This window comes from Scyliorhinus canicula, chromosome 22, assembly GCF_902713615.1.
Source record: "Scyliorhinus canicula chromosome 22, sScyCan1.1, whole genome shotgun sequence".
NCBI classification, from domain to species: Eukaryota; Metazoa; Chordata; class Chondrichthyes; order Carcharhiniformes; family Scyliorhinidae; genus Scyliorhinus; species Scyliorhinus canicula.
In genome coordinates, this window is record NC_052167.1 from 11,930,068 (window position 1) to 11,943,012 (window position 12,945).

At 42.7% G+C, this 12,945-nt stretch overlaps 1 protein-coding gene across 7 annotated transcripts in view; it reads left to right on the plus strand.

Moving 5' to 3' along the window:
• Window positions 1–12,945, plus strand: part of parga (poly (ADP-ribose) glycohydrolase a) — a 159,245-nt gene that overhangs the window by 65,915 nt on the left and 80,385 nt on the right. For all 7 annotated transcript variants that reach the window (XM_038783247.1, XM_038783246.1, XM_038783245.1 and 4 more), the window contains one exon: window positions 5,297–5,454. In XM_038783247.1, the coding sequence (XP_038639175.1) occupies window positions 5,297–5,454 (158 nt within the window). The remainder of the gene's footprint in view (window positions 1–5,296; window positions 5,455–12,945) is intronic.

Sequence of the window (12,945 nt, forward strand, 5' to 3'; positions counted from 1 at the left end):
CTTCTTAACAACCCTATCAACCTGGGTGGCAACTTTCAGGGATCTATGTACATGGACACCTAGATCTCTCTGTTCATCCACATTACCAAGAATCTTACCATTAGCCCAGTACTCTGTCTTCCTGTTACTCCTTCCAAAATGAATCACCTCACACTTTTCTGCATTAAACTCCACTTGCCACCTCTCAGCCCAGCTCTGTAGCTTATCTATGTCCTTCTGTAACCTGCAACATCCTTCCGCACTGTCCACAACTCGACCGACTTTAGTGTCATCTGCACATTTACTCGCCCATCCTTCTACGCCCTCCTCCAGGTCATTTATAAAAATGAGAAATAGCAGTGGCCCCAAATCAACCTGACCTTTTGTGTGCTGGCAATATTGTTAGCTGTAGTTGATAATCTTAGATGTAGTTGATAATCTTATCAGACAGAAGTAGTTTTTTAAAGTTTATATATACACACTTTCTATGGCTTGAAGTTAATGAAAGAAGGTGGCACGGCAGCATAGTGGTTAGCACAGTTGCTTCACAGCTCCATGGACCCAGGTTCAATTCTCGGTTTGGGTCCCATGTGCAGAGTCTCCATGTTCTCCCCGTGACTGCATGGGTTTCCTCCGGGTGCTCCAGTTTGCTCCCACAGTCCAAAGATATGCAGCTTAGGTGGATTGGCCATGCTAAATTGCCCTTAGTGTCCAAAAAAGTTAGATTGGGTAACTGGGTGGTGGGGATAGGGTAGAGATGTGAGCTTAGATAGGGTGATCTTTCCATTGGCCGGTGTAGACTCGATGGGCTGAATGGCCTCTTGCACTGTAAATTCTATGATCTATGAAGGCACAGTTTAAAACTAATGATGTAAGTAGCTATTATAAAAGTATAAAAAGCAAGTATACCAACCTGATCTAAATTATTTTTAAATCCAATTCATTAGGCGCTCCATTATTTATACTTGGAACCTGAAACATTCTAGCCCCATCCCAGTTTAGACCAGTTTTAAGTAATTGTGTAATCATGTGTCTCTGCACTGGAAATATTAGTAGCTGAAAAACAAATCTTGAAATTGGTCCGTCGTTTGATTCCAACTGGTTCTGAAAGAAGTCTGCCAGAATACTAAGCAATTTGAAGCTGGATATCCACATAAAACCTTTACAAGACACTGGAAACAAAAGTGCACAGGAAATTTTGGGTGCTCCAGTTTTCAATTGCTAATTAAACCATGAGATGATGACACTTTTGTTCCACATCATGATGTGTAATTGTATTGTAGAGTCTGTTTTCTCCTTTGTCACAAAATATTTAACATTTTTGAGCATTTGTCAGGACTGTGGTTGTACATACACCACATGGACTGCAGCATTTTAAGAAGGCAGCTCACCACCACCTTCTCTATGGCAGTTAGGGATGGGCAGTAAATGCTAGCCTACCCAGTAACGCCCACATCCCATGAATGAATAAAGAATAACTCTTACTTAAACCATCAAAGGTGTAAAGATGTTGATGTTTGTTCATTTTTACAGCATGGCAAAATAATTGTAAATTTGCAATAAATAGCAATAAAATGGGCAAATTTCGCGAGTTTTCTACCGTGCAAGACTTGCCATTTGTACAAATCTTTGGTGAACGGGATACATTCAGATCATAATATTGCATTTGTGCCCAGTGATGACCCTTTATTGCTCAGAGAATGTCGCTGTAAGGGTAAATGAATGGATTTAGTAAAACTTAGAGTACAATCACATGCTAGTCAAATGCTTAAAGCCCAAGTGAATCTCACAGATCTGAGATCTGCAACAACCCTTCAGCAATGCCTTGGTCGTTCACATCACAACAGATGGTGTTTAGCTAGGAGCAGATAGCTGTCCTGCTTCAGGTGAAGGTTTAACAAACATATGGAGACAAGATAGGAATTTTAAACAATGTTCTGTGTACTGACTAACTGATTTTTAAAAAAAAATGTTTTTTATTGAGTTTTCATATTTTATATCCAACAAATTACAAATTATTAGAAAAAAAACACGCAAAAATTAACATGTATATTTACAGGTAAGCATCTTCATAATAACAACTGTGGCCGCCCCCTTTAGCCGGCATACATATTTTACATTCCCCAATATGGCCGAGGCACATGTTTATAGGCATTTATTTACAGTTTGGTTTTGGGCCTTAGCTTGCCATCAAACCCCCATAACGAACCCGTAGCGCCCCTTCTTTCTCCCCCCCCCCCCCCCGGCTACCTTCCCCCGATTCCCGTCCATTTTCCCCTGATTCTTGGCCACCTGACTATTCTTCCTCTTGTTCGTTGGCCACAAACAGGTCCCGGAACAATTGCATGAATGGCTCCCACGTTCTGTGGAAGCCGTCGTCTGACCCTCGGATGGCGAATTTGATTTTCTCCATTTGGAGAGATTCCGAGAGGTCGGACAGCCAGTCTGCAGCTCTGGGCGGTGCTGCTGACCGCCAGCCAAACAGGATTCTACGGCGGGCAATCAGGGAGGCAAAGGCAAGGGCGTCCGCCCTCCTCCCCAGGAATAGATCTGGCTGGTCTGAAACCCCGAAGACCGCCACTATCGGGCATGGCTCCACCCTCACACCCACCACTTTAGACATAGCCTCGAAGAAGGCTGTCCAGTACTCCACAAGTCTGGGACAAGACCAGAACATGTGGGCGTGGTTGGCTGGGCCTCTTTGGCACCGTTCACATCTGTCCTCCACCTCCGGGAAGAACCTACTCATACGGTTTCTTGTTAAGTGGGCTCTATGTACCACTTTTAGTTGCGTCAGGCTGAGCCTTGCGCACGTGGAGGTGGAGTTGACCCTATGCAGTGCTTCGCTCCAGAGTCCCCACCCTAGCTCAATCCCCAGGTCGTCCTCCCATTTCATTCTTGTTGCGTCCAGTACGGTGTCGTCCCTTTCTATCAGTTGGTCATACATGTCGCTACAGTTCCCTTTCTCTAGGATACTTGCGTCCAGTAGGTCTTCCAGTAGTGTCTGTCGTGGCGGTTGTGGGTACGTCCTTGTCTCCTTTCGTAAGAAGTTTTTGAGCTGCAGGTACCGTAGCTCGTTCCCCCCGGCTAGCCGAAATTTCTCTGTCAGTTCGTTCAGTGTTGCGATCCTGTCGTCCGTGTATAGGTCCCTGACTGTCAGTGTCCCCCCCGTCCTGCCTCCACCTTTTGAAGGTGGCGTCAGTCAGTGCTGGTGTGAACCTATGGTGGTTGCAGATGGGAGCCTTGTCCGACATTTTGGCCAGGCCAAATTGCTGCCGCAGTTGGTTCCAGGATTGGAGGGTGGCTGTCGCCACTGGGCTGCTGGAGTGTTTTTTGGGTGGGGATGGGAGTGCTGCCGTGGCGAGGGCCCGGAGGGAGGTCCCCATGCAGGAGGCCTCCTCCGCACGCACCCACTCGACTTCTGGCTCCTGGGATCCATCCCCTTACTCGCTCGGCTGTTGCCGCCCAGTGGTAGAATTGTAGATTCGGGAGGGCTAGCCCCCCCCCCCCCCTGGATTTTGTTTTTTGTAGGACCTTCTTTGGGATCCTAGCATTTTTAAAACCACACCCCCCCCCCCCCCCCCCCCCCCCCCCTCCCGACTAACTGATTAACAGGCATCTGTGACTTAGAGGGTGCTGTATTCGGGTTCTCTCCCTGTGAGAGCTGTATTAGGAGTGTGCTGCTCCAGAGGTTTCTCCGTGGTAGTGCCCTCCATGCTTAAATCATGAATAAACAATTGTCACCTGTCCCTGAGTCTCCCTGTGGTTAGTTGCAAGAAGTCCACCACAATAGTCTGTCACTGCAAAATAGAACACTGTGTACTGTCAACCCTCATGGTTTCTCTGAGGGTGCATGCTCATTGGTAGTCTCAAAGGAACCGGAATTGTTTAGCTGACAAAGTGCATGTCATACAGACAGGAAACATTGTCGATCCCAATTTCAAAGTAAAAAGATAGTCTATTACATAAATTGCCATCCCTCCCCTGGGAAAAAATGTATGTTTTGTTAGATCCGTCACCCAGCTAAACCTCTAATAGAAGTGGAAAACAAGATCCAGATCATTTCGACAAAAATCTAATTATTTGTAAAAAAGCGAAATAGTTCTGAAGTGTGGTTTTAAATCTGCTTATGTAAAAAAAAAATGCTCAGTGGCGATTTTGTTCTTTCAATAAACTTACCTCTCCTTGCTGTCGTACCATTTCAAGATGTTCAGAAAAACCTATCTGCAACTGATCGATCCGTTCTTTCACTCTGTGTCCAATTTTGTGTGATAAGACTTTAGTAAAGTGCTCAGGATGTTTTCCTATGTTAAAGGTGCTATATCATTGCAAGTTCTTGTTGATGTAGACTACGTAGAGTTGAAGGGCTGGAATACCAATGGGCAATATGTAGTTTGCTGCCCTCCAGACATGTTCTGGAGCAAAGAGGTGTTCAAAATCATAAGGGGTGTAGAAAGAGAGAAATTGTTCCCAATGACAGAAGGGCCTGGAACCAGAAGACACCAATTGAAGGTGAATGTCAAAAGAAGCAGAGGTGACATGGAAGACTTTTTATGCTGCGAGTCTTTGGGATCTGTAATGCATTGCTTGAGAGTGTGGTGGAGGTAAATTCAATCCTACCTTTTAAAAGGGTATTGGGTAATTATCTGAAATTTTCAGGGTTACATGGAAATGATGGGGGAGTGGGACAGTACACAATGGATCAAATGGCCTCCTGTGTGTCACCATTTCATGATTATATAATTCTAAATTCTTCATGGTTCATCTTAAAAAGCTCCACTTCAAAATATAGAAATGGAAACAAAAATTCTGCTTAAAAGGTAATATTTCTGTTTAAGTAGGAGGTCCGTGTAAAACTCAGCACAAATGCACAGTCCAGCATTGTGACACAAAATCAATCTGGATAAAATGGAGTTTTTCTGATTGATTACGGGCATCGTTATAATTTAAAACATTTTTAAAAGACTGTGAGTCAATGCAAATTGAGTAAAACAAGAAATGCCCCCTCCCTTATTCCAGATAAAAGTATCCAGGCTCTATTGAGTCCCTTGTTCAAAATATTGAGAGGGAGTCGATCTATTTTTTTCCTTGAGGTTGCTTTGAGATTTTTTTTACAACATTGGGAATCAGTAATATCTCAAATAATAACATGTTCCGATCAATTGAGATAAATGAGATTAGTGCCACAAGGCTGCTTGTAGAGCATAGCAGTAGTCCTAACTTGCTATATATACTATAATTTGGTAAATGTAATTTTGCTTCTCTGTTTGCTAAATTGCTAAACTAATTACCTTTGCCTTGCCTCCTTCCATGCCAGCCGATACCGCTGCTGAAACAGAAGATGAATCACTCCATCACAATGTCACAAGAACAAATAGCATGCCTCCTGGCCAATGCCTTCTTTTGCACATTTCCTCGACGCAATAACAAAGTAAAACCCGAGTACTCTAACTTCCCGGACATAAACTTTAAGAAGTAAGTACAAAATATGACTCCAATGCATACTGCTGTAGTTTAATTGCATACTGCATAGGTTTTGCAATGCCATTTCTCAGTGAGAATCAGCATTATGTTAATTTGTTGGGTGCTTTCAGTTTAAAAATTTCACCTTTAATTGTGCTTCAGTAATATTTGAAGCTACGTTACTGATTGTTTGATGTGTAAAATTGCAGTCATCCATGTTATAGCACTCTGCGTGGGCAGATCACTTAATGAAATGTCATCGACCTGAAACATCAACTTTCTCCACAGGTGCTGCCTGACCGGCTGAGTATTTCCAGCAATTTGTTTAATTTCATATTTCCAACATTTGAAGTATTTTTCATTTGCACGAGTCATTCACACTACCTTGGCAAACTTGGAAGTCATATGCTTCACGAGAGGAAGGGAGGTGTTCTTGGGTTGTAGTAGCTAACTATTCCTCTGTAGTTATCCAACTCCAGGGCCACGTAGTTAGATTTAAAATTTATCTGTGAATATCAGGAAAATGATCTTGGGAGTCATTTGTCTTTGCTTAAGCAATTGTGTACTGTGGGGAAACTAGGGGAGGGGACAGGTATAGAAAGAGAATGGCTGACGAGGAAACTTATATTGTTGAGAATGCGTGTAAATAGCATAGGTCAAAGCAAATGGAGCAGGCAGAGTCCTTGGTGATTAAAATCTTGGTAAGTAAAATCTTTATTCCTTTCACTTATTAATTACTTGATATTATATTTGTAGTCAGGGTAAAGGGTAAAAATAGCAGGAGATCCCAGACCCGTGTTATGCTCCTCGTGCTCAATGTGGGAGTTCAGGGACGTGGCCGATGCCCCTGACTCCTTCATGTGCAGGAAGTGTGTCCAGCTGGAGCTCCTGTTATACCGCATGACGGCTCTGGAGCTGCGGATGGACTCACTTTGCAGCATCCACGATGCTGAGGAGGTCGTGGATCGCACGTTCAGTGAGTTGGTCACACCGCAGATTAGGATTGGTGAAGGAGACAGGGAATGGGTGACCAAAAGGCAGAGAAAGAGCAGGAACGCAGTGCAGGTGTTCCCTACGGTCACCTCCCTCCAAAACAGGTTTTGGATACTGTTGGAGGAGATGACTCACCAGGGGAAGGCAGTAGTAGCCAGGCTCATGGCACCGTGGCTGGCTCTGCTGCACAGAAGGGCGGGAAAAATACTGACAGGGCTATAGTCATAGGGGATTCAATCGTAAGGGGAGTAGACAGGCATTTCTGTGGTCGAAAACGAGACTCCCGAATGGTATGTTGCCTCCCAGGTGCACGGGTCAGGGATGTCTCAGATCGGCTGCAGGACATACTGAAGGGGGAGGGTGAACAGCCAGTTTTTGTGGTGCATTCAGGCACCAACGATATAGGTAAAATACGGGATGAGGTCCTACAATCAGAATTTAGGGAGTTAGGAGATGAGTTTAAAAAGTAGGACCTCAAAGGTAGTAATCTCAGGATTGCTACCAGTGCCACGCAACAGTCAGAGTAGAAATTTAAGAATAGTCAGAATTAATACGTGGCTTGAGAGATAGTGCAGGAGGGAGGGGGTTCAGATTTTTGGGACATTGGAACCGGTTCTGGGGCGGTGGGACCATTACAAATCGGATGGTCTACACCTAGGCAGGACTGGAACCAATGTCCTCGGGGGTGCTTTTGCTAACACTGTTGGGGAGGTTTTAAACTAATGTGGCACGGGGATGGGAACCAGATTATGAAGTTAGAGGTCAGTAAAGAAGCAGCAACTAAAGCCAGTAAGGTACTGGATAATAAACTCAATGTGACTAAGGGAAAGAGTAGACAGGGAAGTGATGACGATCGCAAAGGGACAGGTGGTCTGAGGTGCATTTGTTTTAATGCGAGAAGTGTAGCAGGTAAGGCAGATGAATTTAGGGCTTGGATTAGTACCTGGGAATATGATGTTATTGGTATTACTGAGACTTGGTTGAGGGATGGGCAAGACTGGCAACTAAATATCCCAGGGTATAGATGCTTCAGGAGGGATAGAGAGGGAGGTAAAAGGGGTGGAGGAGTTGCATTACTGGTCAGAGATGATATCACAGCTGATTAAGGAGGGTACGATGGAGGATTCGAGCACGGAGGCAATATGGATAGAGCTAATAAATAGGAAGGGTGCAGTAACATTGTTGGGACTTTACTATAGGCCTCCCAAAAGCGAGCGTGAAGTAGAGGTACAAACATGTAGACAGATTATAGAACAATGTAGGAGCAATAGGGTGGTTGTGATGGGAGATTTTAACTTCCCCAACATTGAATGGGACTCGTGTAGTTTGGAGGCGTAGATGGAGCAGAATGGGTGGGGAACAGAGGGAAGTAGATCCTTGGAAAATAAGCGACAGGTTTAGATAAAGGATCTGGATCGGCGCAAGCTGGGGGGGGGCCGAAGGGCCTGTTCCTGTGCTGTAATTTCTTTGTTCTATTACTTGATTCCATCGAACTGGTGAAATATTGTGTAATCCAAGATGGTGGTCTGCGTATTTACTCATTTAATGTTTCATGATAAATCTGGAGATGACCAGTGTTCTGTTGGCTCAGTCGCTTTACTGTGCAGTTGAGCTGCATGCTGGATTGCTAATAAGATTTGGCAGGATAGAAGCTGTTTTTTACGTGGCTTGCACATGAGGGGACGATTGGAGGGGTAGATAATGTTTGGAGATTGATTGATTTTGGTGAGGTAGGTCATTCTGTTATCCAGCAAACATTTTTGTAGTGTTATTTTGGAATAGTTTGCAACCTTGAAGATCTTCAGGGATTAGCTAGCTTTCGTAGTTTTTTTATATTGGTGCATGATTCATGTAAAAGGTTGTAGGATTTTTTTCTAAAGTCTTAAGAGCATAAACTTGTTGTAAGTATATAGTCAGTTTTGCATTGTTCCTGCTATGCTGTTGAGGTAGGCAATAGCCTGAAAATTTTCACGTAAGCCTTGTTCTCTGAGAAACAAAATATTTAAAGGTACTACATACTGAAAAATACTGGCCACCAACAACAGCTAAATTGCAAAAGGCTTGACATGCTTATTGCGCCCTTCATTTCAACACTTGGGATGTCGCAGCAATTAGCCTTTGACCTCAGGCTGTGTCTTTGCAAAATTCCCGCACAAGGAGTGAGCATGTTTGCAGAGTCGGTTGGAGGGCTGGGGGAAATAGGAGGGATCATTGTTGGGGCATCTTCTCAACACATTCCTGCTGCTGGGGACACCCCCCCCCCCCAATGCAAGTGGAGGCCATCACCTCAGTGAAGGCAGCTTCCCTACAGCAGCCCAGAGATTCAGCGGTGAAATCCAACCCATTGTTTTGGTGGAAGGCGAGATTTTCCTTCTGATTCAAACTTAACATCACTTGCCAAGTTGAGCACATTTGGGGCTGGTTTAGCACAGGGCTAAATAGCTGGCTTTTAAAGCAGACCAAGGCAGGCCAGCAGCACGGTTCAATTCCCGTGCCAGCCTCCCCGAACAGGTGCCGGAATGTGGTGACTAGGGGCTTTTCACACTAACTTCATTCGAAGCCTACTTGTGACAATAAACCATTTTCATTTCATTTCTTTTTTTTTCACATTTCACCTGAGCTGTCAACCACTTTCTTCAAAGGAGTACTTTTAAGGCCATTAAGCAAGTGTTGTTAAGACCTAGATATCTGATGGAATTTGGGTCTACTGTAGCTATCACCTCTGGCACACTGTCAATTTCTCTCCCAAATGGTCTGATGCCAGCTTTTTATGAAATTTGACACCCACCTGAAACCGAGTTGTAACCCTGAACAACCTTGTGGGTGGGACTGGAATTCCTTATACTGCATGTGTTCTGTACTTCATTCTGGTCCCTCTTCAGATGAGTGGGCGCTGGCTGAAGCAATATTTGGTTTAAATTGTAAGATGCTTTTATTCCAGGGTAGATGAAAAGCACAGAACAATGTGACTTGATTAGAGTGACTTGATGCAATCTCTGCTGTTGCAAAAATAAAGAACATGCAAGTGCTGTTCAACATAAAAGGACAATCTCTCTATTCTACCCTGCCATCATGACAGCAACTCGTTGCTTTTTCAACTTTTTGCTGCTTGATGGCTCTTGGTGCCTCTGTCCTAATTCTTTCAAAGGATTCACAACAATAAAAGAGGAATCAAACTAACATCAAGGGACAACGTGTATTTTTGAATAGCCATAAATGGCTACTGAATTGTCCATTGTTATGGGCCTCGGAAAGAAACAACTTCCCTTTTTACTTTTAGCTGCACCAAACACACGATTATATGCAGGGCCATGTTGAGAAACCAATTCCCTTTTAGGAAAGCAACTTGTTTTTTTTTAAATCACATTTTAAAATAGATTATTTCCAAGTCTTTTCTGGAAAAGAAAAGAGCCAAATCAAGACAAGCTCCCTGATTAATTTGTTGGGCGCTGCATGTGCTTGCTATATGTTTCCATAATTCTGAAATAGTTTGCCCTCCAAATGACAGTACAGAATGCCACGAGAGACCCACTGGCCTTTTTGAACAATTCAATCAATATTTCTTTTTACAGTGCATGTTTTTCAGTATGCTCGCAGATGCATTGCGCTATTCTATCCATATTCTTGTGATCATAGAATCCCTACAGAGCAGAAGGAGGCCATTTGGTCCATCGAGCCTGCACCAACCCTCCAAAAGAGCATCCCCACCCAAATCCACCTAACTGCCCTATCCCATAAGACATAGGAGCAGAATTAGGCCACTCGGCCCATCGAGTCTGCTCCGCCATTCAATCATGGCTGATACTTTCTCATCCCCATTATCCTGCCTTCTCCCCATAACCCCTGATCCCTTTATTAATCGAGAATTAATCAGGAAATCATGCAGACATGGGGAGAATGTGCAAACTCCACACAGAAAGTCGCCCAAGGCTGGAATTGAACCTGGGTCCCTGGTGCTGTGAGGCAGCAATGCTTGCCACCATGCTGCCCTAAACAATCTTAATTCAGAGTTTAAACAATTTAAACCAAAGGATCAAAAGGGAGAAAGCCATCCAATGACGCTGTCTTCTGCTGCAATCAACTCTACAACTAGAGCTCTCTGCTGCTGATTTGATTGCAAATATTTAAAAAAGTTAGCACAGTTTTGAACACAGCAGTAACCATAGTAAGACCAGCACTGCGCAATCCTTAGCATTGAATGGAAACATAGGAATGAAATGCACTGATGGAAAACAGCCTGTTTTCTTACCCCTTCTGAAGTGCTTTTTGGAGCAACAAGTGGTAATTGCAGAAGTTGGCAGCAATAATGTGCTGTGCTTTATTTAAAATCAGTTCAAACATACAAACGTGCTTTTCAAAGCACATAATCCGCAAAAATATCAAACTTCTTGTACTGTTCAGAAGATGATGTGAGATTCGTTGTTTTTGACTGAAGCTTCTGTTACAGTACATTTGGTGATACAACCCTGTTGTATTGCAGCACACTTCACCTCTTTTATAAAAACACTCATCATTGTTGGAATAACATTGCACTAATAAGGCCAAGTGGTGAAGGAAAATACTTATTGATCTGTGTTAAAGTATAGTTTGTGCACAAATAGTTTGTAATCGTGAAGAAAAGACCTCTTTGTGATATTCCAGAAGAACCAAAGAAAGTTCTGCTTTGAATGAGGAACAAAGAAATAAGTATGAGTATTCCATTCATAAGAAATTTCCGTTCCTGGTTGCCTAAAAATAGGTAATTAAACATGTCATGTTCAGAATGACTTTCAATTTGATTTAGTATTATAAAGTGATTATAAAAGACGCATTATGGTAAACAACATAAATTATGGCAGTAATGAGCATCATCTGGTGATTCTTAAGAGTAAATTATCCAATTCAATTAATATAACATGGTTAGAGGACAGCAGAGTAATGTCTTAATATAATTCTTGTTGAAGGCACACCAAAGTGTTCAAAAACAGTTTCCTTCACTTCCTGTCTTTCATATACAGATGCTCTCTGTCTTCTCATAGATAGATGGGCTCTAGTCCCTGAACCAACCTGTCGGTAAGGGTGCATTTATTCCAAAACTACCAGTGTGAGACTGGTAGTATCTATTCCAGCCAGATATATAATTTCTGCTTGCCTTAGCGTTTTAACCGAGAACATGGCACTTGCGAAATTGATAAGTTGCAGATTGACCACAAGGACAAGCCAAGACTTTTACAAAGAAAATTAGAGCTTTCTGTAGTGTGCTACACTGAAACCGGGGGGAAAAAATGATACGCTTTAACAATGCTGTGGTTTCACTCTTTTGTTTTAAGTATTTGACGAGCGTCAGTTCAACCCTAAGAGCGTCAGTTTAACCCTGAGTAGCGTGAATTCATATAGCTTAGTATTCATCTTGAAACTTTTTTTGTTGGCTTCAGTTTGCATTTCGAAAATAGGTGGGTTCAGGGGCTTGATGATGAGAATCAAGCTGCACGCTCTTAGCTTTAGTATTGTTGTTTAATCTTAAAAAAGATGAGCTCCATTACATTAATTGATGAATTTTTAGAAAGCACCATCCACATTTATCAAATAAGTGATCACAGCTTTTAAATACTGATAGCATCTATTATAGATCAAGTTTCAGAACCTCAACAGATTTTTCTGCTGTCCATACTCTCTCAACTCCTCCAAGATGAATAACCTTGCTGTGGTTGTAGGAAATAAACATTTTCAGGCATTTTATTTTATTTTTTAAATGCGGCAGGTTGTTTTATGCATGAGATATTTAATAAAGAAAAATATCAAAAGGCTTCACAAAGACATGAGAATGTGTGTCACCTGTACTGGCTGTCATTAGCATGTGTTGGAACAATGCCGGGCGCGTGATTAATACATCTTCCTGGGCCATCGGGTCCTGGAGTACCAACCCGAACCACAGCTTCTGGTTGAAACTCTACCTGCTGTGCCACACAAGACTTCCCTGCAGTTATTCTTTGAAAAGCCAAGAAAACAGATTAGGAGAGTTTTTTTTCAAGCTTTGGTGAAAGAGATGGTTTTCAATGAAGCGCTTAGATGGGGAGGGTGGTGCAGAGGCGAGAATTTCAGACCATAGGGCCTAAGTGACCGAGGACATGACTGTCAATGATGAGCCATTGTTTTAAAGCAGGCATTTTGAATGTAATAATTGTTTAATTAATCTGTATTGGGCTTTGGTTTAGAATTAATGCTAGGTGATAAGCTATAAAAATGTATACCTGAATACAATCTCCACCTGTCTCACCAAGCAGTGTTGCAAAGGAGCTACAGTTGGCATCTAAAGAGAATGAGGCAAAGAATCAGCACATCCTGATACTCGAGATTTTGGCAGATTAGTTTCATTTAGAGAAATAAATTCCATTATGATCTCTCTCTATTTCAATGTATATGAAATGAATGTGCATTATAAAAGTGTCATAGGAACCAGAGGACTTATGATCAGGAATAGGCCATTCAGTCCTTTAAGCCTGTTCTGCCACCATTCAATAAGATCATGGC